This window comes from Sorex araneus, chromosome 9 (genome assembly GCF_027595985.1).
Source record: "Sorex araneus isolate mSorAra2 chromosome 9, mSorAra2.pri, whole genome shotgun sequence".
NCBI lineage: Eukaryota > Metazoa > Chordata > Mammalia > Eulipotyphla > Soricidae > Sorex > Sorex araneus.
The window spans coordinates 48,442,885-48,469,754 of NC_073310.1; the positions used below are offsets into that span (position 1 = coordinate 48,442,885).

Consider the following 26,870-nt stretch of genomic DNA (forward strand, 5'->3'; position numbering starts at 1 on the left):
AAACCCTCTTTTCCAGTCGCAATGGCATCTCCAACTTATACCTGGTGGCATCGAGGACGGATAGTGGAGATCGTTGCTCAGTTCAGAGGGTTCTCTCACAGGACATCAAGAGATGTTAACCGTACTAACCCAGCGCTCCCCACCCCACAGCAAAGGGACCCCACACCTGAGTCCTGCACTCAGTGGTCACAGCTGGGAGTTGCTTTTGTTCCCTGCCAGGTGGAGGGAGAATAGAACCGTTTCTGCATCAGACCATGGGAAAGATAAACTCTTGTTTTGCTTAGCTCCTAGGGCCATTAGTATAAGTGAACTTATTAGTATAACTTCATAAATCCTCTGCCTGAAAGCATAGGGGTGAATGCTCCAGGCACTGAGCTAAGGTGAGCTTTGGAGCCCTGGACCTCCCTCTTTTGCTGCCCCATTGTCTCATCTGCAGTACCATGTTGAAGCTCAAATCCTGCAAGGGTGTCCAGCTCATAAGCTGGCAGGCCAGATCAAAAGAGTTTGTCGCTGGGTTCCCCACATGGAGGTTCCTCTGTTCTGGGGTTCTCTGTCAGTACATACAGTTTGTCTCAGTGACTTCAAGTACATTGAAATAATGATAATTTTATCTTGGAAGTATTTTTTTAAAATTTGGTTTTCCATACTAATTATTCCCGTAAGTCACAGTTAATATTGGAGGGGTTTGGAGTTTGCACCAATAGATGCTTAAAGGGCTTTTTTTGGCTCTGTGCTTAGGAATGACCCCTTGTGGTGTTCAGGGAAGCAAATATAGTGCTGGGGATTGAACCTGTGTCAGCTGTGTGCACGGCAACCTATACTAATTCTCCAACCCCCTATGGTCATGATTCTCAAGCATGTTTGTTTATTCTATTTCAAAGCCAGGTAACAAAACATGGAAAATGGAAGGAAAAATCCCCTTACTATTTTAATATCAAATGAACTGTTTTTGAATGATAGCAGAACAACTTGGACAGATGGAGGCAAGTGAATTTTTGAGAATAGGAGAATGGGGGAGACATCTGGTCAACCTGGAGTCCAGCCTCCAAAGGCCTGGGATCCACAGGAAATACATGGATAATGTATTAGAAGAGGAGTGAGTTCGAAAAAGCAAAAGACCAGAAAGGGAAAGAGGAAAGACAGCGATGTGTGCCATGGAAGCACAGGCCGCCTGATTGGAGAAGAGCTGCTCAGACTTCTCTCCTTGGGCAGAGAACAAAGATAGATGCGTGAATTTCTCCTCCTCTCTACTTTCATCACTTTCCAAAGCAGTTCAGTATTCCACCCACCAGCTAGAATTCTTTTATTCTGACCTCCCTTCGTCTTCACTCTGAACCCCTTCTCTTCTCCACCTCCTCCAAGCTTCTTTCCTCTGCCCCTCTGAAGCATCTGATACAAGTATCTATATTCACACGGAGAATAAGACTACTGTCACTGGTACTACTGTCACCATTTAGTATTTCCCTAGCAAGTTCAATATTCACTGTGGGCTAATTGCATATCCCTTATTATTAACCATTTTATCCTGTGCCGATGTGAGTCAGGCAGACATTCTAAGGTTAAAGCACTGTTGGCGTTTAAGCAGGTAGAGCTGGGAGGCCTCTATATCACATTCTCTTTTTCAGAATCAAATCCTCAATGTGCATCTTTGTATGTGTGAGGGAGATGAGGGATGTGGGAGCTTGCACCCAGCTTGATTCCTAGCAGCTCAGCCCACTCTGCCACAGGCAGGATGCAGAAACCAGAAGGAAGGTTAAAAAAAAAAAAAAGAAAAGAAAAAGAAAAAGCCCATAGGGGCTCAGAGGAGGCCTGAGGCAACCTCCAGGTGCTAGAGACACATCTAAGTCTCCATGTGATAGTCTTCAAAGACACTTGACCTCTGCTTTTCGGATATTGACAATTAGCAGAGTTTTGTCTAAACATACCCAATTGGCATGGCATTTGATACCAACAGGTTTCTCACACACACACACACACACACACACACACACACACACACACACACACAGAGTTCACTTGCAAAGTGAAGCATAAAATAAAACAAATGTCAGGACTTCGTATCAGTCATGTTAGATAAGGTGGTTTGAATTAGAGAGATGTATGGGAGCCAGAGAGGTTTGTAAATTCTAACTGTAATTAAGGAACCCTGTAGGCACAATTCAAGTTACATTTTCAAATGTCAGTGAGAAACACTAGCCAGGTGGTAGCACTAGATGGAGAAGGGAGGGTCTGCACACCCCACCCCGACACACACACACACTCTCTCTCTCTCTCTCTCTCTCTCTCTCTCTCTAAATTCTCAGACTAAGGTTTCTTTTAAAATAAATTTTATTCCTAAGTTTTCTCTTTTCTCAAGTGACTTTTTAAAGCATTGTAGCACTGTATTCATCGATTTGCTCGAGCGGGCACCAGTAACATCTCCATTGTGAGACTTGTTATGTCTCCATTGTGAGACTTGTTACTGTTTTTGGCATATCGAATAAAACACAGGTAGCACAGCCTTGTACGCGGCTGACCCGGGTTTGATTCCTCCATCCCTCTCGGAGAGCCCGGCAAGCTACCAAGAGTATCGCACCCACACGACTTCTTAAAAATAATCATAAATTAGTTCCTTCCCTTGGCATTCTAAAAGGCAGCTCTCAAGCGCCGAATCATTGACAGGCTCATTTAAGTGACTTGGTATTTATTCTTTTCCTGCTTTCTCTCTTGTTTTTCACTCCCCTCCTGCCTTTCACTGCCCTTCTGTTGGTGCCCCTTCTTTCTCCCCACCTCGATAGAGTCTCCCCACCAGGAACGTTTATTCAGTTAGTCTTTAAGTCTGTTGACTTGTTGGCTTCAGTCTTGGCATCTGCCTTTATTTGTCCACTTTCCACCCTCTGAGGAACCAGCTGGCTTTCCTTAGGATGTGGGTCTTTGGTACAAACCAACATGGTCTCCAGGACATACCGAAGGTTGTTGTGGTGATTGAGGTGCTGCCCACTAGCATATGTGCTATGAGTGGGGTAAGAAGTCAAGTGGACTTGTTCTTGGGCCCAACCAGTTGTGTTGCTGGCTCTAGAGATAGTCAATGAAGAGAAATGGATCCTTTGCTGCTGCTATTGCTGTTCCTTGGGACTTTGGAACAATCAATAGATTCTTTAAATAGATATGGTTTCAAAACCTGGGCTTCCTTCAAGTCCCTGAGGAAATGCTTGTGAGTTGCCCTCACTGAGTGAGAGCTCTTCACTTCTTTGGTGTATTTCTCTGCTCCTTGATTTCTACCCAATTCCTCTGACAAAGAACAGGAAGCAAGTGCTTTCTCTTGAGTCTGCTTCTTTGCTCAGAAAGATGCTGCCTCAAATCCAGAGCCTAACTTTGTGCCTTGGTCTTAAAACTACTCCTCTAATACCCAGTCGCCAACCATTTGCTCTGTGCCACACTTTTTGAAGCATTTTACTAGTCTTATTCTCCCCTTCTCTCCCCCATCCCCCATAAGGCTAGGAAGTTAGATTCATAGATAAGACAGCTTTAATCCAGGGGCTATAAGCTTCTTAATTTCACACAGCTGGTTAGTGTGTGAATGGATCTTGAGCCATTCTTCCAGCATGTGTCAATACCTGGTGACTAGCCTTGTAGTGTAGAAACTTCTCTTTCTTTGCTGCTTTCTGCTGTTCCTCTCATCGATCTGCTCACTTTGGACCTTCATCAGGTTCAGGAGCTTATTGGTGCCACTAACAGTTTTTACCAGGGAGACATACAGTGTGTGTGTGTTTGTGTGTATGTGTGTGTGTGTGTGTGTACATATACGCGAATACATATATATTATTTCAAACCTCAGGGAGTTCTGCTTCCTTCTCTCTATACTGCTTAATTTGAAAAAATGTTAGCTCCCAGAAATTCTTCTTCCCACATAATCATAATTTTCATAATTTTCATCCCTAACAAACCTTTAGTGAATTCCCAATATGTTTAAATATAGACTCTGTCTTCCTGGAATGATTCAAAATTCAACTTATGGAGCATGGCTGTGGTAAAGCGAAGCCTCAGGCTTTATAGAATTGGGGAGTGGGAAGGAGTGGGGCGGGGAGGCGGGCACTAGATCTCTATAGGCCAAGGATAAAAAAAAAAAAAGGTGACATTTCTGCAGCTTATTTCTGCTTATCTTTAAATTGATAGCTAACCCATGAAGGAAAAATCCCACTTTTGTTGCTGTAACATCAGTAACAAGTTCGTTGTTTTAATTAAAGTTTCATGATTAATGTCAAATCCCTGGTTTCATGCTGGCAATTTCCATCATTCATGTCTCTGGGCAGATTAATTTATGACTTTTTAAGTGAAGATAATCAGTGCTTTAGGCAAATAAACTATTCCATCAAATCTAAGGATTCTTGCCTGGGCTGATTGTACAAATGGTCTGATTCCCATTAAAAGAGAAGCGGAGAGATATACTATCGAGACTTCAATTAATCACAGTCATAGTCAGAGATTGCACTGGACATTAATTTGTTTTCCTTCTTGAAGATCTCTCTGGCTACATTTTAGGCCATATGGAAAATGGGCAGATTTCATTCAAACCATATTGATGACTCTTCTGAATGTTCAAAAATGTAAATTACGTAATTCCCCCCGGGAGACCCAGTGGCTGCATAGAGCTTATTTTCTCTCCTCAGGAATCTGACAGTCAGTCATGTTGCGTGTGTGGATGTGAAAGGCTGAGCAATACACACTGTCGCCAAATGATTTTCTTATTGATAAATGGTGCAATATATTTTGTTTTATTACTCAATTCTCCCTCTCTTCCATTTTCCAGCCCCCCCCCACTCCCCAAAAAAAGAATTAGGCCATGGCTTTCGTTCTGGCACAAAATTGTTTTACTTTATCATAGCCAATCTTATTGTAAATTCATAAAAGCATCTAGAGACTTGATAGTAAATTAAAGATGTTTCAAAACAATAATGTTTCCTGAAAATGATGTGCAACTGTATTGCAGAAGTGATACGAATTTGAAATTTCTCAATGACTCTGATTTATTTCCCTATCCTAGAATGATAGTGAGACAGTCCTGGCCTTTGGTGAAAATATAGTGTGCAGGGAGATAGTGCTTTCCCCCACAGCCGTCCACCTTCTTCCAGCTTGCCGGGTACATCTTCTCAAAAGCATCAGCTGCTCATCCACAGCTCAAAAGCTGAGTCTTCACGGGACTGCCTGCTGCATTTTTAATCATAAAGGAGTCTAGACTTAAATCTTTCATAACTGAACTCATATTATAATCCATTACATGTACTTCATATTAGCTAGCTAGCGTCTCTGGCTTTATGGTGGCAGCTGTGTAAAATATTTGTTGTGCTTGTTTAGAATTGAATTGTAACGTTCTAAAGCAAGCACTTATTACCCGGGTGGAAGCTGCCAAATCTCTAATACTCCTATATAGCATCTTGCCAATGCCTCTAAATTGCAGGGGATATTGTTACCCTAAGCAGAACACACAGTAACTACCCAGCCACGGAAGGCTGCCCCTCCTTCAGAGTAGCAGCTGAACTCATTTGTTCTCTCCCATTTTACATGTTCCCTCATCATTTTACTTGTCTGGAAGTTTGCTGGGAACAGTTGTGTTTTAGTTCTCAGGCCCTTGTCCCAGTGCTTAGGATAAGGTTGGACTTCAGTGGTATTGGCCGAACTGTTGAGATGGATGTTTCTTTCCCCCCACTTCCCCTTCCCTCCTTCTCTCCCCCTAATCCCATGTTTCTCTCCTCCTCCTCTTCCTCTTTCTCTTAACCATCACACTGACCTTTGGGTTTTGTTTTCCAGGCAAAGTAGGAAAAATGCCAGTTCCATCTCCCAGGATTCGTGGGAGCAGAACTACTCCCCAGGGGAAGGTTTTCAGAGTGCCAAGGAGAACCCCAGATACTCCAGCTACCAAGGCTCCAGAAATGGCTACCTGGGGGGGCATGGCTTCAACGCCAGGGTGATGCTGGAGACCCAAGAGCTTCTTCGCCAGGAACAGAGGCGGAAAGAGCAACAGATGAAGAAGCAGCCTCCTCCTGCAGAGGGCCTCAGCAACTATGACTCGTATAAGAAAGGCCAGGACCCCAGTTACACCCCTCCCAAAGGACCCTTCCGGCAGGATGTCCCCCCATCGCCTTCTCAGGTTGCCAGGCTGAACAGACTCCAGACCCCTGAGAAAGGGAGACACTTCTACTCCTGAGCCAGAGAAGGACGGACACTTCTTGCCATGCAATAAAGGACATTTTCCTATGAAGACTTGTATTTTGGGAGTTTGTTTGTTTGTTTTTTTAAATAACAACAACAACAACAAAAACCCTCGATGGTACTATGGAATATTTCTGTTGTTGGTATCAGTGCCTTTAAGCAGTATAGGCGAAGAAATGGAAGGCCTTAATGTCTTTGCCACTCTGTTGCAAGTGTCTATTTCATAGAAGGATTTTTCACCCTCCGACAATCATCTGTTTGCAGCTTTCTTAGACTCTCTTTCTCTGGGGTACCAGGAATCTTGGCCCCATTCATGAGTTGCCCCTGATTTTGTGATCCAACCCCACATACAATTTGTGATGAATTCCTTGAAGTTGACCATGATGCGATCCTCCAATCCCTCCTTTGATTTTATTTTTTCCTTGCAAGTTTTCTTAAATGTGTTTATAACATCTCAATCTCTGGTGGATGGAAGTGTGGCATTGACCAGAAATTGGGGTTTTATGGAAATTACACTCATGGCCCTTTATAATGCTTTGTATTCAATATGGTTTTCCCCTCTTCTTACTGAGCTCCTTGTAAAAGGAAAGTTCCTGCATCCTATTAAAGAAGTGAAGCCATACTCCACTGGTCTGGTTATCATGGGGGTCCTTTGTGTAATGCCTTATAGATTAACATTACCAAGGAAGTGATCATTTTCACCTATTTTTAAAATATGTTTGTCTGGTTGTATTCCCAACTCACATGGAATTGCCCTGCTCTGCCTAGAGATAGTGGGAGCTGCGGGTGACCCTGGTGGGGGAAGGACCCAGCCTGTCCACAGGCCCTGTGTGTATCATGTGGGAGATGGGAGCTAAGAGAAGAATTCTCCCTGGATAAGCTTCAGGCGCCGTGCGTCCCAGGAATTATCTTCATTAGTTTTTATTTGGCAGGTTGACAGGACGGGTGTTGCATGGGACAAAGGAAAATCAGACCTGAGCATTTGGAGTCTAAAACTCATCTGCTTTCTACAGTTTTCCAGGCTGACATTTTTCTGAGTACCTCCACATGCTCTGTCCTTTGCCTGGTGATGCTGTCCAGGCTACTAAATAATTCTGCCACAAAACGCTGAAGAAGGGAAAGCCGTGACACATCATACAGAGACCATTCTTATCTCCCCAGACATGGGGACAAAAGATTCCCCCTGCATTGCCATTTGATTGTTTATGCCCCCTACGTTGTGCTCATGTTTCCATCTGTGGCTCTGAATGTCATGTATTCTAAACCATGGCCGGATTGCTAAAGTGCCTGCAAATCCTGATGTGAAAAAGCTTGAGATGCAAGCATACCATGTACTGACAAAACAGGAAAAAAAAATTGATCTGTAATAATAACGCCTATTTTTTTTGTACTGGCACATCATATTTTTGTGTCCACTTGTTTTTTAAAAATATGTGATGTGTCCATACACATCCCTGTGTCTTGGCATTTCTGTATAATGGTTCTACTTGTTCCTGTAGTGCAGTGGTGTTTTAATGGTGTTCACAGTATAAGTGTAGTGACCGTGGTTGATCATGGCGCTTTCTCACGTCCTTTCCTGGGCTGTAAGAAATAGCTTTCCCTGTACATATGGAGACTTCTAATAAAAGGCATATTTCTTTCTGTTCTTAGTGGTGTCTATAGTATTCTTCTGGAAACTCTCTTAGCTGGTTTTGTTGTTTTGTTTTTTTTAAGTATTTTTTATATTTTAAGAAAGTTGAAACTTCCTCATACCGTGTGTGTGTGTGTGTGTGTGTGTTCAAGCATGAAAATGGGTGATAGAACTTCCAAGGAGAGGAAAAAGAAAGAAAGGAAAAATGTCTGAGGACTACTGTTTTACCTAAAGAAGCTTGGGAATTCTGAATTAGAGGTACCAAAGTGCTGGATCTAAATAATACAAAATCACACAGAAATATGTGCACCATTTTTTGTATTATCCTTTGCCACTTTTGGATCATTGTCACTCTCTAGATGTCTTGATTAGGTGCCAATCTCGGAGAAAGATCTAAATCCTAGTTCATTTCTAAATTACAAAATTACTTCACTGTTCCTTTTAGATACCTCTCATTAATATTCACACGGTGTTTTGAGAGCATTACAACCCCCTGTATCTCTTGTGCACAAATCTAGATGTGGTCCCTACCCAAAGAGCAAGCTTTGCAAAGACCTCTGCAAATGCCCTCTGTCTGGAGTGCCTAGCTCGACTTGGTTGTCATGGCAGCCTTCATCCTTTCACTAAATCCAAATTCTGTCACCTCAGGATCAGTAATGAAAGGGCTATAACAAGCCAAGGAAATAACACGGCCTTCTCTTGCATGCACACAGGTATGGGAAAGTAGAAAGGGAAAGATGGACAGATGTGTTAATTTTCTCACTGACCAGGAGGCCCATGGCAAATGCCCAAACTCACAGGTTATTTATCTCAGCTGACAGTGAGAAGTAGAGCAGGAGAGGTAATATTGAATGTTCTGGGGACCCATATCACATAGGGATTCGTGGATTAAAAGTAATGATTTGAGCCATAACGAGAAGTGAGAATCTACAGGGGTCAGCAGGAAAGTGAGAATGTGCTCATGGCGCAGCCTTGTTTTAATCGCCTGACCTCTGGCTCCAGACCTTTTCACAAGTATACGTGGGGAGTCACTGGAAGGATGGGTTTGCATAAGAGCCAGGCCAGACAGGTCACCATGAGTCCTGTGCTTGGTCCAGCACCCTCAGGGAGATGTTCTGTCTCACAAAAGGGCACTGGGGACACTGTAGGGCCTACACTCAAAATGGAAGTGAAGTGAGTTAGTTGTCCCACAGAGAAGATGGTCCCATAGCATATTATCACCACTCTGAATGCATAGTTCTATAAATATAACATAAGTAATAATGCAGTGATACATACCATTTGTGATTTAAGCTCCACTTCCTACCTCTCCTGGTTTTAGTTTGAGAGCATTGACAGCTCACAGGTCAAATCATGCTGTGTTTGACAAGCATGACCTGCTCCCAGGAGGATGAGCAGAAGTTGGACTTCTCAGGTTTCTGCCAAGGTGAGATATTTCAAATCAGCGACAATGATCCAAATGACGTTTTTGTTTCATTGAGTCAGGCAATTGATTTGATCACAAGCCCCTATTGGAGAGAGAGAGAGAGAGAGAGAGAGAGAGAGAGAGAGAGAGGTTTTTGCTGTAGAGGCAGATTGGGGATGGAGGTGGGGGTGTGGAAGGAGGGAAATTAAGGACATTGGTAGTGGAAAATGCACACTGGTGAAGGGATGGATGTTGGAACATCGTATGACTGAATGGGAAACTGTAACTATCTCATGATGATTTAATTAAAAAATTAAATGCTTTTCATCATCATCATCATCATCATCATCATCCCATTGATCATCAAATTTCTCAGCGGTCTCAGTAATGTCAGTATTCGTCCTAGTTCTGAGATTTTAGAAGCCTCTCTTTACTCGTCCTTTCCAATGGTGCCGGACTGGAGACTTTCAGGGTCAGGGGATGAGACCCAGCATTGTTACTGGTTTTGGCATATGAATACATCATGGGGAGTTTGTGAGGCTCTCCTGTGTGGCAGGAAACTCTCCATAGCTTGCCAGGTTCTCCCAGAGGGAGTAGTAGGCTATAAGATGGCCGCATGCTTCCAGGAGCTTGGTTTTAAGTCTGGATGTTGGCCTTTGGTAGGATAACATGGCGCCAGGGGCAGTCCCTGGGTGTGACCACCTAGCTACTGGAAAATGGGAAATCTGTGTCAAAGAGGCCGGTCCCAATCAGAGGAGGCTTGGAGGTCTCGACCTCAGGTCCCACCACACCTGGGTTCCTCTGCCAGTTCCTTCATGCGTGAGGCTCTTCCAAACGTGTGGAGAGAGGCCTTGAGCATGGCTGTGGCTAGGCTCTGGAGGTCTTCAGCCGAGGGAGCTCTGCTCAGGACGGGATGGGAAACTGGAGCCCACTCCCTCTGATGCCCCGGGGAAGACAGCCAGGTGCAGGGGGCAAGAGACTCTGCATCACTCTCTTCTGGTAGCTTGGTTTTATAGTCTCTGGATATTGGCTGTTGGTGGGATTTCACGGCATCAGGCTGTTTTTAAAAGGGACAGAAAATAAGCAAACAGAGCTGACCACGTTGTCACCAGTTTGCTTTGTGATCTCCCACCTGTGTGAGTGTGAAGATGAGATCAGAGCTGAGCGATGAGTTTTCTTTGTCCTCATATGTGCTGGTGATTTACCCAGATGTGACGCTGACCTTCCAGACTGCTCTATTCCTGCAGTAGTTTTCATTAGAAAGGACACATTTTCATATACCCAAAAGGTATCTGTAGCACTTGCAAAATGCATTTGTAATTCTCTGTCTTCTGTAATGTGTTCATGGTTTCATTCTTTGAGTCAAACACCCAGGTCTTGCCCCCAGTCAAAAGCACCCTCAGATGAAGGTGGAACCATTTCCAGCATTGTCATCGCATCATGAGAAAGTAAGTCACCAAGACTCAGCTAACTACCTCTAAGGAAATTCCATTAAGGCTGTGTCTTCCTTTGGATAGTGTACAGTGACATATATTTAAATGTCTGTTTAACAGTTCCTTTTTTTTTAAAACAAAGATTACTCTGCTGATAACATGTCAGGTAAGGAGATAATCTTTCCTTACATCAGAGACAGGATATCATTTTAATAAGGCAGCTAATAAGAACGTTCACAGGTCAGAGAGTAAGAGTGACGGGATGCCTTAATGGAAAACTACCTTCATTTCTGATTAATGATTAGATCACAGAGCTGGTTGAACTAAATTGACTCTTTTTAAAAAATGTGTGGCAGATGAGGGTTGGAATTCTGAACCTCAGCTTTGTTTAAAACAAAAATCTGATATTATACTTTAGACCTTATGAGGAAAGGGCAGCATTGTCCCGCATTCCCCCGACCACCATTGTTTTCTCCTCCTCCTCTTCTTCCCTGATTTTCCATGTCCCATTCAGTGAAATAAAAGTTTGTGTTGCTCCATTAATTTAGTTTCCAAGGGCAGAGAGGATAACATAAGGGTTAGCGAATCTGGTTTGATGCCAGGTACTCTATGGGCTCGTGAGCATCCCTGGGTATAACCTAGAGGCCCCAGGCATTGCCAGGATGGTCTGGTGTGCCCAGCAGTGTGGAGCCCATGCAGCAAAGCATACTTGGGTCCTTCTGATGACCCACCATGCTTGGTTGGCCAAGTACTGCTGGGAGTTGCAATAATTGGCCACCTGAGCATTACTTGGGTGGCCCCCCCAAAACCAAATTTCATATCCATAGGTTAAACATTTATTTAGTGACGTGTCTGGGTCTTGGATCTCATCCACCAGTGCTCAAGGGCTTTTCCTGACTCTGTGCTAAGGAGTGATCCCTGTCCATGCTTGGGGAACCATGTGGTTAGGGGACTGGACTATTTCACTGGCCCAAAGCTTCTGGCCTGAGGCTTTTATATTTGATGGATCATCCCCATTATGCTTTCTACTGACTGAGAAGTACCTTTCCTCTTCAGTTTATTTTTCCTTTTGGATCATACTGATGGTGCTTAGAAGACCATATGCTGGTGCCAGAGATAGTATCTGGGTTGGCTGCATGTAAGTCAAGTGTGCATTAACCCCTGTACTAGCTCTTCAGCCCCTATTTTCTCATTTTTAATGATTTCAAGTCTATCTCTCTAGAACACAGGTGAAAAGTACAAGAAACTTTAGGACTAAGCCCTCCCACCTTAAGCGGAACCATTTTTCTTGTTTCATCCTTAGCACTTATTTGCTCACAGGATCAATTAAATGTGTGAAAAAAAAAAATACTTCCCTGAATTGCTCAACTAACTGCTGAGTCACCTCACACTGTTGTTGGTTCAGCAAAGCCAGAGAGAGCTTGTTCCTAGACACTGAGGAAGTCTCCTGAGGATCCCAGGCCCCTCCTCGGGGGTCCCCAGCCTCCATGGACCAATTGCTGAAAGATAGGGCTGGTGGCTGGGGGCTTGCTCCTGTCTCTGAAGGCAGGTTTGCTGCTTGCTCCAGGGCTCCTGTGACACGGAAGTTTGGCTTTGAGTAGGGATTTTTCCGATGCAAATATTTTCAGTACAACTTTGAAGATTTTGCCATTAAAAATAGTTTCACATGGCTCAGGTCCCAGCCGACTACAGACTATAGGGGGAAGTGCCTTGTATTGCTGGCAAGTGGCAGGAAGGGAAACAACACAACTTTCTAAACCAGTCATGACCTTGGCCGATGATCTGGTTGCTGGGTTCAGCTCCTATCTGACTTGCTTTCATGCAACTCCGGCTGTCAGCAGCAACATACTTCTCCCAGTTGTTTGTGTTGGGATGAAATGGGTGCGGACATGAGCCTGACAGCCCAGAGACAGGCGGTGTGGAGGCTCGCCAATAGTACACTAGGCTACTTGGGAATGATGCAAACCTTTGAACTCCTCTTGGAAAGCCTGAGCGTGGATTGGTCTGACACATACCCTAACTGGCAGCTCCGTGCTCAAACTTTTCTTCATTTCGTCTGCTTCACTTGACTCCCATATCACCCAAAGGGCCCCAGCCTTCGTGTTCCAAAGCCATAGCTTTTGCCCCAGAATTTATACCTGCGATCAGCCTAAGCTGCCCTGACTCCCTTCGTATGGTTGATTTAGTCATGGAACTCTTTGCCATTAGCACAATGTCCTTGTCTTTCTTTTGAAGTCCCCATCCGCTGTGAAGCAGGTTAAAGAAAAGATAGTCTAATTTTACCCACAAGGCAGCCGAGATTCTGAGCGGCTCCCAGGAAGCACCAAACCTGTGTTCCAGCAGCAGCTTCTCCTGGTGGTGCAAAGTTTTGATCAAAAGAAAAGTTTTGGGAGTTGTTTTTCTTTTTCTTGATTTCTTGTTTGTTTAGGGATCACACCCAGTGATGCTCAAGATTCCTTCTGGCTCTGCACTCAGAGATCACTTCTGGGGGTACTGAGGGTCCATATCAGATGCCGGGGATCAAACCCAAGTTGGTCCTGTGCTATTCAAATGCCCTACCCAGTGTATTTTTGTTCTAGCCCCAAACTTTTTCTTTTTTTTTCCAAGTTTTTAAATTCTTACATGATGGTTATGCATTGATAAGGGAAAAAAAAGTATAATCTATTTAGTTATAAAATTGGTAATGCTGGGGCGATAGCACAGCGGGTAGGGCGTTATACGTGACCAATCTGGGTTCGATCCCTGGCATCCCATATGGTCCCCCAAGCACTGAGTGTGACCGAGTGTGACCTAAAAAGAAAAAAAAAATTGGTAATGCCTTGAAAAAAATTTCATTGACCACAATATAATTTGCATATATTATTAGAAAATTGCATTGATATAGTCTTTCCTATCTGCTCTTTCAAGTCCCAAGATTTCAGTTACCTGAAGTTACCTGAAGTGAGCTACATTCCAAATATGTTAGGTATAATACATTTGAGAGAGACCACAATCTCATTAAAAACTCCATGGCCATTTTTCATGCTATATTGAACTATTTGTTTTTCTTTATTACTGTTGCTAATATTTTACCATGCCTAATTTGCAAATTAAACTTTATCATAGGTATATACATGGAAAAAAATTATATGTTGGATTATTTCTGCAGTTTTAGGCATGCACCATTGGGGAGGGTCTTGGATCATATCCCACATGGAAAAGGGGGACTGATGCATATTATGTATATTACATATTATAGACACATTATATTACACAAATACTATTTCTTGTTTACATTTTTGGCCCAGTGTGCTACATGTTATAAAATATTGATTGAAACAGTGCCAGTTTTCCATGCAGATTTCAGACCCAACACATCGTTGCTTATAAGTAACAGTCATCCCATGCTTTAACTCCTTTGCTTCACCATTTAAACTCTATGGTCATGCAGCAGACCCCAGTTCAATCCCCAGCTCTACATATGATACCCCCAAGCACTTCCAGAGTCTCTTCTAAGTAGAGTTAGGAATAATCCCCAAGCACTGCTGGATGTGGCCCAATCATCTCCTCTAATCAACAGAAATAAATCTTATAGATGAGAAGGTGTTTGTTTTTATTTTAAAACAAAATAAAGGAAACTATTATATGAGACTGAAGATGAGACTGAAGATGGTGAGACCGGAAAAAGAAAAACATGGAATAAGACCTTAAAGGTGACAAAGGTAGGACGTACTGGAACAGTGTGATCACAACTACAAGCCAATCCCAGCAATCGAATTCCCTAAGCAGATGCAGAAAGACCCCAAATGTTAATACAAAACAGAAAAGATCACTGGGAGATTGTGAAACAATAACAATTTGCATTAAATCATCAGCTGTTTTCAGCACAGATGGGAAAGGCTGTTAGAAAATGTTGTAAGACATTTGCAATGGATTTCAAGCTGGACATACTTTTAAACCATTCTTAAGCTTCTCACATTGGGAATAAAATTGTAAATCATATTTAGTGAGGATTTTTCCTCTTCCTATCAGTTTTTTCCTTGCATTATATTTTATTTTTGGTAAGGAGATGGCATGTTAATAGCCAAGGGGAAATGATCCACTTACAGAGTTGGAGAGATAAAATTTATCTTCAAAGTGTTAGAATATTAATTATGCAAAGAAAGAAACTTTTAGCTCCAAGACATTCCCATTGAAATAAATGAGTGACTTATTTCACTCAAGATCCTAATCAAACACTGTTACCGAGTTTCAGAGAGAAACCCAGCAATTACTGAGTTTCAGAGTTTATTTAGGAATGCAGGAAGTCAGAAAACTGCGTTCACGTGCTGTTGCTTTTTGGTAAAGGTTATCTCCATCCTTTGCTAGCAAAGACACGATGCTCCTTTCAAAGGACTGTGGTGTTTGAGGCAGGAGCCAGTAGCTGATGCTTCAAGCCCCTCGCCTCTGATTCAGTGCCCCTAGAGAAGAAATGCAGACAGCCACAGACCCAGCGTCTAAAAGAACTGACTGGCCTCAGGAAACAAGTTTCCAATAAGGAATCCAGCTGAACAAGACACTTCCCTTGGCTCCAGAGCTTCTTCCCGTAAGCCAGGAAATGTTCTCTCCGTTCATTAGGGGATGGGTCATCAGGGACTTCTAATCTCTGATTGGTTGCTTCATATACTGTGCTAGTATCTTCTGCTGCCTATCTTAAGTCCTTTTAGGTGTTCCCTATGGATTAATTGAAATTCGTGGATATCCTGTTTGTGTGATTTGCTCAAGGTAATTGTCAAGTCATGAAGAGAGAAATATTGATTTTTTAAAGAAGATGCCACTTTACATGATCTGAAATGTGGAATATGGAATGTGGAGTCCGTTTAGGAAAAAAAATATTATCCATTTATTCACAGTATGCCACATGCTCTAGATCCTGGAAACACATCAGTGAATAATAGAGTCTTATTCTAATGAGTCATATACTGCTCTGTAGCATTCAGATAATGATACTTAACATAAAGAAAAAGGACAGGGGATAGAAAATAAGAAAGAACAAGGAAGCTGTAATGTCAGGAAGAGTAGCTAGAGATCACTGTTGAACAAAGATCTAAAGTAGGTGAGGGAGAAGAAAAGAAACAGGTGCAAGAGCCTGAGGGATCTTTGGCCTGTGCATTCAAATAATAGGGAGGAGTCAGGCTGAGCCCTTTATCAGGTGAGTATGGCTGAGAAGGAGGTACTAGGAAGTTTTTTATAATAACCATCAAGCTGGATAAGGATAAAAGCGAAGGCAAGAAGGAGCTAATGACACAAAACAGTGTTGATCAGTGGACAGGTTCTGAAATGGGTGGAGTTGGGGAATTTGAGTTGTCAGTGAGTGGGGTGCTTTAAGGAAAGGTTAAGGAGAGGAGATGGATGGGTGTAGCCCCTGGAGAAGGGGGTGAGGTGAGCACTAAGGCAGAATACAAGATCAACAAAGGTGAGAAACTTGAGGAACAGAGACTGCTGTGATGGCACGACCTTGTTGTGGGTACAAAAATCAACAATTAAATATAGTTTCAAGTCCAAGATGCAAGCATGCATAGACTGCAACAAAATGAAATGACACAGAGCTCATTCAAAGCTGGAAAGGAGCGGGGTGAGAGGAGATTAGGGAGAAGCAGAAAAAATGACCTGGAAACGTCAATAAGGAGACACCTCATTCCATTTCCATGCTTGAAATGTGCTCTTGTGTGAGCAGAAAACAGCACACACACACACACACACACACACAAACGCAAATACACAAACACACACAGCCCCTGGGAAGATTGCTGGTGTCAATTAGAGCGAAAAGTGGGTGAGGAGTGGACATGTGCCTTAGGGGACTCACATCATCTAATGAGGGACTCAGGCTAGTTTCTGAGGGCTCATGTAAAAGGGGCGTGGAGTGAGACCCCTCTGCGGTCTCCGAGGGGCCAGTTGAAAGCTGGTTCTCACTGGAGCCTGTTTGCTTCTCAACTGCGGAGAGGCAGAAATCTTAGCCTTTGAGGCCTGTTTGTCTGGGGTGGCTGCTATGCTTCCCGCATTACAGCAAAGTTTCCTAATATACTTCATGCCACGTGCAGATGTCCTGATGTCAACACGTCTCAATCACTCATTTGTTCACTCAGTCACCTATTCAGAGGCTAATAACAGCAGACAGTGGGCAATGTGCTGTCACCCTGCGTTCAATGGTGAGCTAAAGCTATAACTATAGTACAGCGAGTAGGGCATTTGCCTTAAGTGCGGCTAACCCAAGTTCAACTTCCAGCATCCCATTTGGTCCCCTGAGCACTGTCAGGAGTAATTCCTGAGTGTATAGCCAGGAGTAACCGTGCATCTCTGGGTGTGACCCAAAAAGAAAAAAAATAATAATAAAGAGATGTTGATGGGACTGAGTAGATGATTCAAAGGACTAGAGCACATGCGTTGTATGTGGAGTCCTGGGTTCAATCCCTGCACTGGGTTCAACTCCCCAAAGCATGGTCAGGAGCAGCCGTTCAAAATAAGAGGCGTTGATGTTTTCATAAAAATTACAGGCCAGAGCCAGAGGGATAGCAGAGAGGTTATGGCACTGCCTTGAATGTAGCTGAGCCCGGGTTGATTCCTGACACCACATAGTCCACTAAACACCGTGAGGTATGGCCCCCAGCACCTCCAGGTGCACCTCCATTGGCAGCCTGAAAGATGACCAAGTCAACTGAGAATGGCTGTGAGGTGCTAGTAGGAATCCTGAGTACTGCCTGGGAACTATCCCCCATCCCTACCCCCAAAAATAAAAAGGTGAAGGGTAAGAAAAAAATTAAAATACAAAGCAAACCACCCTACTAGATACTTTGTATTGCTATGAGAAGAGTCTGCAGGACAAATAACAAGAGAGAAAAGCAAGATAGGGCGTAATTAAGATGAGGGCATGTAGGCTGCCTGCGGAGGATCTACTTGTATGCTGAGATTTCAATGGTGCTTGAAAACCTAGAACTTGACACTAGAGTAAAAGCCCTTTCCAGAATCTAGTGATACACCTAGAAGTACTTCAAACTGCCATGAAAGAAAAAAAGTCTACCTTAACATGCAAAAAATAGAATAGCGAAGTAAGTTATAAATGGTTTAAATACAGTAATTTGCTATCAAATGTGTTAATGGTTATTACCATTAAGGAAAAATAGTATTTACGGTTATAAATAAATACATCATTTCCTAAGTTATTTCTATAATTTAATTAATACATGGTAAATAATAAATACCTTAAGTTTTTATGAATATATTTAACAGCTTAGAAATACAATTCGTAGTATAATTTTCAGAAAGCAAAAATCAGATACCAAATCATGCCCACATCATGCTTGACTGACATCATGATAGATTGATTGCCATGATTGACTGGCATGATTGACATGTGTACATATATACATAAAAAGAAAAGGAAGACCTACCTCCCAAATTAATAGGAATTATAGATGAATGTTTAGACTAGGATATGTTTTTCCTTTTGCATCCATGTCTCCACTAAAATAAAAGTAGTCAATGCACTTTTAAAATCTGCACAGGACCGAAACTTCTTAGTCCCCTTAAGTGCTTTCATTCACAGTTTGCCATTTGAGCTGTCACTTGTGATGACAGGATTCAATCAACAATTGTTTCTAAACTCCCAGGGCCCCACACTGTAGGGACTTTGGGAGAGCATCTGGGGTCAGAAAGAGGAAGGTCACCCTGGTGGGATTGATGCAGGACTACCTTGTGGAGGAGGAGGGAGTAATGAAGGGAGGAGTCCTCCCTGTGAAGCTACCCCAGAGTATGAAAGGCACAGAAATGGGACTTGAGAGTCTGGACGAGGCCTATGTGCAGGTAGAGATGGATGGTCTAGGAAATGCCCACTACCAGCTTATATTGGAGTTGTGGTGTGGATCTGTAGGAGACAGGTAATGAGTGAACAGCTCAATAAATAAAAAAAAAAAAAATGGGGCTGGAGCTATAGCACAGTGGGTAGGGCATTTGCCTTGCAGGCGGCCGATCTGGGTTTGATTCCCAGCTTCCCATATGGTCCTCTGTGCACCGCCAGGAGTAATTTCTGAGTGCAAGAACCAGGAGTAACCCCTGTGCATCGCTGGGTGTGACACAAAAAGAAAAAAAAAACAAAACAAAACACTGGAGGGTTGAAATGTTGGGCTCTACCCAACAATACTCAGCGGCTACTACTGTTTCTGTGCTCAGAGGACCGTATGTAGTGCTGGAGAATTGAACTGGGTTTGGTGGGATGCAAGGCTAGTGTCTCACCTCCTGCACCATATTTTTGGCCCCTAAATCCCCTTTTGGCTCTTATATGGGGTGTCCACAGCTCCACATCACCCCCATGACTTTATATGAGGACATCTGGTCAAGCCACTCTGAGGTGCAAATAAGGGAGAAATAGAATGAAAGGAACATTTCAGGAAATTTTACTGCATAACAAACACAGATAGAATAGATAAAAAATGGAAGCAATGTGATATCAGTAAAGGCAGCAGCCTACAGAAATGCAACTGAGTTTCTTAAGGACAATTGATTTTATTTTTACTTAGTTACACACTCAAATTACTTCAGGATGGTGATGATATCTGTGTAACTCATCTTGGGAATATACATGAACATGGTCCATTCTCAGTGAAAAAGTGACTGAGAAGTAGACGTAGACATCAAGATGAGATTGGATCAGATAAGCTAATAACAGGGAGTGCTAGTTAATAGGGAATGGTCCAGAGGCACCTGGGAGAGCTATCGACCATTAACTGATGTGAAGAGGAGAAGAATAGAAGAGAGATCATAAACTATGGTGAAGATCTAAGAAAGGATGGGGAGTGTTTGAACTAAAATCACCTCTCAGAGGAATTCTGGAACAATTTGCCTTAGTATCCCTGCTGTACTGCTAGCTGTTACGAACTCATGGAAAACTTGACCTTGACACAAAGGGACAGATTTCAGAGGGCAGCAATCATGACCATTAACTACTCATTCTAGTAGACATTCGTAGTGACTCATCTTCCTTGTCAGTAGGTCTCGGGCTCATTCTTCATACAGTTTAGTCTCCTGAATCATCTGTGTCCTAATTTGGAAGACTTTGTGTTGATTTAGGCCCTCCTTCTTGACTGGGATGCCTTCATACCCAGCTTGGACATCTTAGAACATGATACACTGTGTCATTTAAGAGTGAGAATTATAGCCAATGTTGCAATAACCAAAGTTGATGCAGATGGCTAAAAAATCCCCACATTTTAGTCTCTTTTCATTAGGATGTTACTTTGCCATGATTGTGCCATGTTTCAGGGAGTTCCAGAGGTAGAAGACGAATCCTTAATACTTAATACTTAAAACTTTCTCCAATTGAGGCTTGTTATTTTTTTTTCACAGAATTTTTGTGGGACCTATGCCTGACAGTGCTCAGGGCCACAGACTGGTACTCAGGGAGTCAAGTAGTGCTAAACACGAAAACCAGGGACACACACACACACACATTCACACACCTGTGTGTGTTTAAAGGAATTTTGACAAAAAAAATATACCTCTGTGTGTGTGTGTGTATATATATATATATACATATATATGTAAACACACATACACATAATTAAAATCTTATCTCACCGATAGCACAGTAGGTAGGGCGTTCGCCTTGCACGTGACCGACGCAGGTTCAATTCCTTCATCCCTCTCGGAGAACTCAACAAGCTACCGAGAGTATCCCGCCCGCACAGCGGAGACTGGCAAGATACCTGTGGCATATTTGATATGCCAAAAACAGTAACAAGTCTCACAATGGAGACGTTACTGGTGTCGACTCAAGCAAATCAATGGGAACGGGATGACAGCGATACCAGTGAATTAAAGGAATTTTAACAAAATTTTGAAATTTATTACTTATACATTGGGAGTAGTCTAGAATGTTATCTTCTCCATCCCTCACCCTGAAATAGCTTCTTCATTGCTCTCCCCACCTCAACATTGTTGCCAATTTTAGGTCCTGGAATATTTAGATTGGCTTCCATCTAGGAATGACTTTTCAAAGTATGAACCATTCCATGTTATATGAGTAAGACAAAACTATTTTAATGGCTATCAAAAATCTTCTTGCTCAATGGTAATTGGTTATACCGACAATGACTCAAACTGGAGAAAATAATATAGAAACTCAGCATATGTGAGAAAATATTTTGGAGTTAAATATTTTCTTTTTAAAATATTAAACTTCTAAATTCAATAAAACTTGTGGCTACTGGAGGAAAGGTATGAGAATAACTGGTAGAGGGCTTTTAATTTTTTTTAATAATACACTGACACTAGAATTTTGTTTTTGTTTTTGAATATTTTTATTAAGGAAGTTCTGTGATTTATGATACTGTTAATGTGATTTCTCATATAAATAATTTCAAAACCATACCCATCACCAGTATACTCACATCCATCCTATAAGGACCCAATGCCCTTCCCGTTCGAACCCTTCTCCCCTACCAACTCAATTTTATGGTTTAGTCCTCCCATTGAGTTGCTTTAGGCCTTTGTTGCTACCTCACTGTGTAAATCTTTTAATTTGGTAGCTTTTTTCTTTAAAAAAAAAAGAAAGTTATCTTCTTTACCTTCTTTTATTTTTTATATATTTAAAACATTTTAAGTTGAATCACCATAAGGTACATAGTTACAAAGTTGTTCTGATTGGGTTTTAGTCATACAGTGTTTCTTTTTTAAAAATTTTATTTTATTGAATCACTGTGAGATACAGTTACAAGCTTTCATGTTTGAGTTACAATCATACAATGATCAAATATCCATCCCTCCACCAGTGCACATTCCCCACCACCAATCTCCCCAGTATACCTCCCTTTCCCACCCTCCCCCTGCCTCCATGGCAGACAATATTCCCCATACTCTCTCTCTACTTTTGGGCATTATGGTTTTCAATACTCTAGGTACTTTATCTACTTTCAGCACACATCTCCCATCCCGGCCCATCCTTTCAACCATCATTTTCTTAGTGATCCCTTCTCTATTCAAGGTGCCTTCTATCCCCCTCAGCACCCCCCATCCCCCTTCCCCCCCATCCCCGCTCATGAGACAGGCTTCAAACTATGGAGCAATATTCCCTAGCCCTTGTGTCTACCATCCTTGTGTCTACCGTCCTTGGGTGTCAGCCTCATGTGATGTTATCCTATACTCCACAAATGAGTGCAGTCCTTCTATGTCTGTCCCTCTCTTTCTGACTCATTTCACTTAGCATGATACTCTCCATGTCTATCCATTTATAAGCAAATTTCATGAACTCATCTCTCCTAAAAGCTTCATAGTATTCCATTGTGTAGATGTACCAAAGTTTCTTTAACCAGTAGTCTGTTCTTGGGCACTTGGGTTGTTTCGAGATTCTGGCTACTGTGAAAGGTGTTGCAATGAACATGAAGGCACATATGTCATTGCTACTGTGCTTTTTTGCATCCTTGGGATATATTCCCAGAAGTTGGTATTGCAGGGTCATATGGAAGTTCAATTTCTAGTTTTTGAAGGAATGTCCATATTGTTTTCCAGAAAGGCTAGACCAGTGGGCATTCCCACCAACAGTGAAAGAGTGGTCCTTTCTCTCCACATCCACTCCAGCACTGGTTGCTTTTGTTCTTTTGAATGTGTGCCAGTCTCTGTGGTGTGAGATGATATCTCATTGTTGTTTTGATCTGCATCTCTCTGATGATTAGCGATGTGAAACATTTTTTCATGTGCCATTTGACCATTTGTATTTCTTTTTTGAGGAAGCTTCTAAGCTTCTGTTTATTTCTTCTCCCCATTTTTTGATGGGGTTGGAGGTTTTTTCTTGTACAATTCTGCTAGTGTCATGTATATCCTGGATATTAATCCCTTATCAGATGGGTATTGGGTAAATATTCTTTCCCATTCTGTGGGCTCTCTCTGTATTTTAGTCACTGTTTCTCTTGAACATACAATGTTTCAACACCCATTCCTTCACAAGTGTACATTTCCTGCCACCAATGTACCCCCTCACTCCCACCACCCTGCTTATCTTCTCTTCTTCTTTCTCTTCTTCTTCTCCTCCTACTCTTCCTCTGCCTCCTTCTTCTCCTTTCCTCCTCCTTTTCCTTTTCCTCCTCCTCCTCCTCCTCCTCCTCCTCCTCTCTCTCCCCCCCTCTCTATAATACTGAAACTTTGGTGGTGGGTGGGGTGAATCCTATATACCTATAGAGGTGGCAGGCTATATTTCTGAAATTCTTTGATGTTGTAAGACATTCAATTTTTTATAAAGACAGGAATAGTTCAGTACAATGTAGAGGAGCCCCTAGAAGTTTCCTAACCTCAGGTTGCATCAGAACAAAGTCTTCTACCTTCTCTGCCCCTTTTCTTAATCATCAGTTCAGTAACTACTTAAAGGGAAAGTTATCTTACAATGATGAACTCTTAGCCTGATCTTTTCTGACTGACCTTTGTCAAAAGATTTTCAAGTTTAACCAGAAGAAGAAATGTCTAAAGCTCAACTTTTACAAATCCTAGAAATCAGAGTTCTTTCTTAGCTGCTGATTGATCTCCAGAGGGCAGAGTGAGAAATCTACCAGAGGGACATGCACCCGGGCTTCAGTGATATGAGTGTTCTCCATGGAATAAGAACACCCCAGGGTCACTCTTTCCCATTCATGGCCCAAATCACAACTTTTACTAGAATGCATCCATAGGATGACCGTTTTTCCACAAGATCTCAAATGAAAGTGAGTCAAAGACATAGAAAACTTGTGTAATATGCTAGAAATTTAGAGTACAGGTTTTCAGTTCATACTTGGAAAGGTAGTAAGATAGGACAAGGGATGGGTGCTTGGCACTCCTGCAGCCCTTTGAATCCTGAGATGACAAGAAGCTGAGAAGTCTATAGTTATATGATTACTATTTAATAACATTGGCCATTAGGAGACTGTCAAAGATTCATGCTTTGCTCAAGAGTGCCAACTTCCTTTCGAGTCTTGGAGGGGATGGCAAAATGCTGGTTTTGGCAGATGGTCTGTTGGCACGGGTGGCATTATTGATCACCCTTGAAGGCTAGGAATTGCTACTCCATCTCTGATTAAAAGTTTCTTACAAAGGAGAACAAAGGCCTAAGGTGGTGGGCATGGTTAATAGCCTACATTAAAGAAATCTCTACATTAAGGAGTATATGTTGCCAGTATGTACATTCTGAATGTTGCCACAGTGTACCTTTAATGAATCAATTTTTTTTATTTCCTTCCATATGCTGTCTCATTTTGTCTGACTCAACCATCTTGCATCTTGTCTTTGCCTATTTTCTTTATAAATATTCCTTTGCTAAGACCTATGCTTTTTTTCCTGTGAAAGTGTGACCATCAGCTTGGGGGGAAACAGGGATGCTGGGATAGACTCTTAGGGATACATATGCTAAATACTGTTTTGATGAATCTGAAGAGAAGATTCCCAAAGAGAGACTATAAGACATTATAAAATATTTCATCCACATGAAATTATTGGAGTCCTTTGCTATCCTATTAGTTTATTCCAAATCCTTGATCCTTAGATAGCTCTGAGGCATGATTTTGATGCTTAAATCTCCATATTGATTTTTGCAAACACTTGACCTCCGGGTTTGTGTAACTCCAGCACTGTTATTAGGACATTTTCCTGCTTCCTTTTTATTTTTAGCCCATGTAAACCCTTTGGTGACCCTAGCTCCACTTCCTATGGCACCACAAAACCAGTTGTGCTGCTGGTACTCTTTTCTTGGATCTCATTCTACTGTTCCCAGATGGCACCTAGGGACTCTCCATTCATCACTTATGATAGATGAACTTTGTGAAATTAATTGACCATGAAATTAAACTGGCTTTCCCGGATTTTTTTCTCATAGTAAGCATTCAATTAATGTTTGTTGAGTGAATGCTTTGCATACAACTTTATTTAAAGGAATTACTGTATTATATATTACACATCATTTGAATGTTCTTCTTTTGCAATTAAAACTATCTGCAACATTTCTGTCGTACTAATCTAAGTCTGAAGTAGGGGAATTCAAAAAGACAAAATCTCCTAGCCTCCTGAGGGACAGATTTGGGGAGTTATCAATGAAATAATACATTTTTTATTTTGTTTAATAAAATTGATGAAATATTGGCCCCCTTCTCCTCTGTTTTGACTTGGATATTCCTGATCCACTCCTGCAGGTAGGATTTCCACCAGGATCTGTCCTGACTCTCTTCTCTTACTCTGCCACCTTCCAGCATAGTCTCTCCAATCACCACTGTCTGTGAGTTACAGATGCAAATTGCCAGTGTCTCTGAAACGCTCAGGTCTTCCCTGGCTTTTATTCTGATCCGCTTTGTTCCTGTCCAAAGCCCAAGAAGACAATAGTCCTACTGGGGGTGCCTTCTGTGAAATCACCAGTCTATCTGCCTGAGAGTCTTGTGCTTCCTTGGGGCTCGCTGTGCCTCTTTCGTTGGCCCAGGTTGTAGGTAGGCTCGGTCTCAGACTGGACTGTGACACCATTTATTGCAATGTCGAGGAACATGGATACAAACCAGCTAATTTGGGTTTGAATTTCATCTCTGCTTATGACTTGGTTCTTGGATTTTTACCTCCTCCAAGCCTCAATAGGCTGATCTCTGCAATAACAAAAATAGAACAAGGGATACGGTTGTTACAAAAGGTTAGATGATAATGTAACTACTTTGTTCCATGCTGAGAATCATAGATACACCCCGCCAAATGTTATTCTTCACAAACGTCTCTCTGAAAGTATCTCTTTCCGTTATTCCTAGCAGCCCCTCACCCTGTACCAGAGGCTAGAGAAGCATTTGTAGGGTTGTTCAGAAAACTATGCCTGAACAGCTCTTCTTTCTTCACTTTTCACCATTCTCTCTTTCTTCTTCCCCTCCTGTTCTCCAACAGGAGGCTTTTATGTGCACTATATGTTAGGCTTTTTAGTCTCCAATTCATCATACGCTCAGAGCTTCTGAACCCAGACTGGGACCTTAGACTCACCAATCTTTCCAGTGTCATGGATCGACTCTTACTCCATATGCAGACCATCGCTCCTGTTCCCTAAAGAATCTGCTCGGGTTGGCAGGCCTGCAGTGATGGAGAGCTCCGTTGCCTCTTGAGCACCAGGTGAATGCATTCAGGATATTTACTTTGACTCCTTTTATAGGTTTGTTATGCATCTGAGGGAATTTCTCAATATGTTTCTATAGCCGTTACATAAATAACTTCAAAATCATAATTTGTTTGGGAAGCTTATTATTCTCCTTAAGTTCCTTAAATTATTAAGATAAGCTGGTTTCCTGGGAAGCTGTTGTGTTTTAGAGTAATTTAATTCTATACTGTGGGGAACAATTGGGAACTGTCTGGGGAGACACACTAAAAAAACCTATTAAGTCTATGCATTCTTTAATTTTCCTGATTCTGCAGCTCAGTGAGGAGACAGTCCCAGGTAAGAGAATATTTGTCCATTACCCAGCCTGCACAGATGTTGTAAGAATTCTCAAATGACTCCTTCCTACTTTTGCTTTTGTTTTCTTTCTTTTTGCAATAAGAAGTGCCCCATCCCTGAAAGCAAACAGGCAGCCATATCCAATGGTGAGGAAGAAGTGTCCAGCACAGGCAGGTGCCTGAGGACATGGTAATTCTGACCCCAGGTATCTTGGGGTGGTAGCACAGGTGGTACCTGCTGCTGACTTTCTTGACCACTGATAGTCCAGATCAGTATTTCTCAATCTTTTTAGACCATGATTACCCTTCCAAAGTTGTTTCCTCCCTCTGGACTTTTATCCTCGTGGTTGATTCCCTGATCTCATGCTCTTGATTTTTGTGAATTTAAAAAAAATTTTCACCTGAGACCCCCTTGGAGTATCCCAGGCTCCTGGTTGAGAAATGCTGTTCTGAAGTTTCCAGTTTGGGTTGTACCCTTAAGTCAAACCCCCCCTTCTCAGGGCCAGCATTATCAAGCCATTCTACAATGCAATCATCTGTTACCAAAATGGCAAACTCCCTCAGTTTATCCTGAGGCTTTCAATGACTCAGACTTAACTTCCTTTTCTTCTAATGTAGCCCATCTTTAAACCTCTCCCCCCATTAAATCACATCCTGCATTTCTGGATCCATGACATTACTCTGAACTCAAAGGTCTCATATCCCTGTTGCCTCACCAACAACCATTCTATTTGTCTGAATTCTACTTACTCTTTGATATGCAACAAAACTCTTAACTCCTGACTCT

At 42.2% G+C, this 26,870-nt stretch overlaps 1 protein-coding gene across 13 annotated transcripts in view; it reads left to right on the forward strand.

Moving 5' to 3' along the window:
* PARD3 (par-3 family cell polarity regulator) overlaps window positions 1-7,834 on the forward strand; it is a 645,483-nt gene extending 637,649 nt beyond the window's left edge. For all 13 annotated transcript variants that reach the window (XM_055147130.1, XM_055147126.1, XM_055147128.1 and 10 more), the window contains one exon: window positions 5,788-7,834. In XM_055147130.1, the coding sequence (XP_055003105.1) occupies window positions 5,788-6,184 (397 nt within the window). In that variant the 3' untranslated portion in view covers window positions 6,185-7,834. The remainder of the gene's footprint in view (window positions 1-5,787) is intronic.
* The last annotated feature ends 19,036 nt before the right edge of the window (window positions 7,835-26,870 follow it).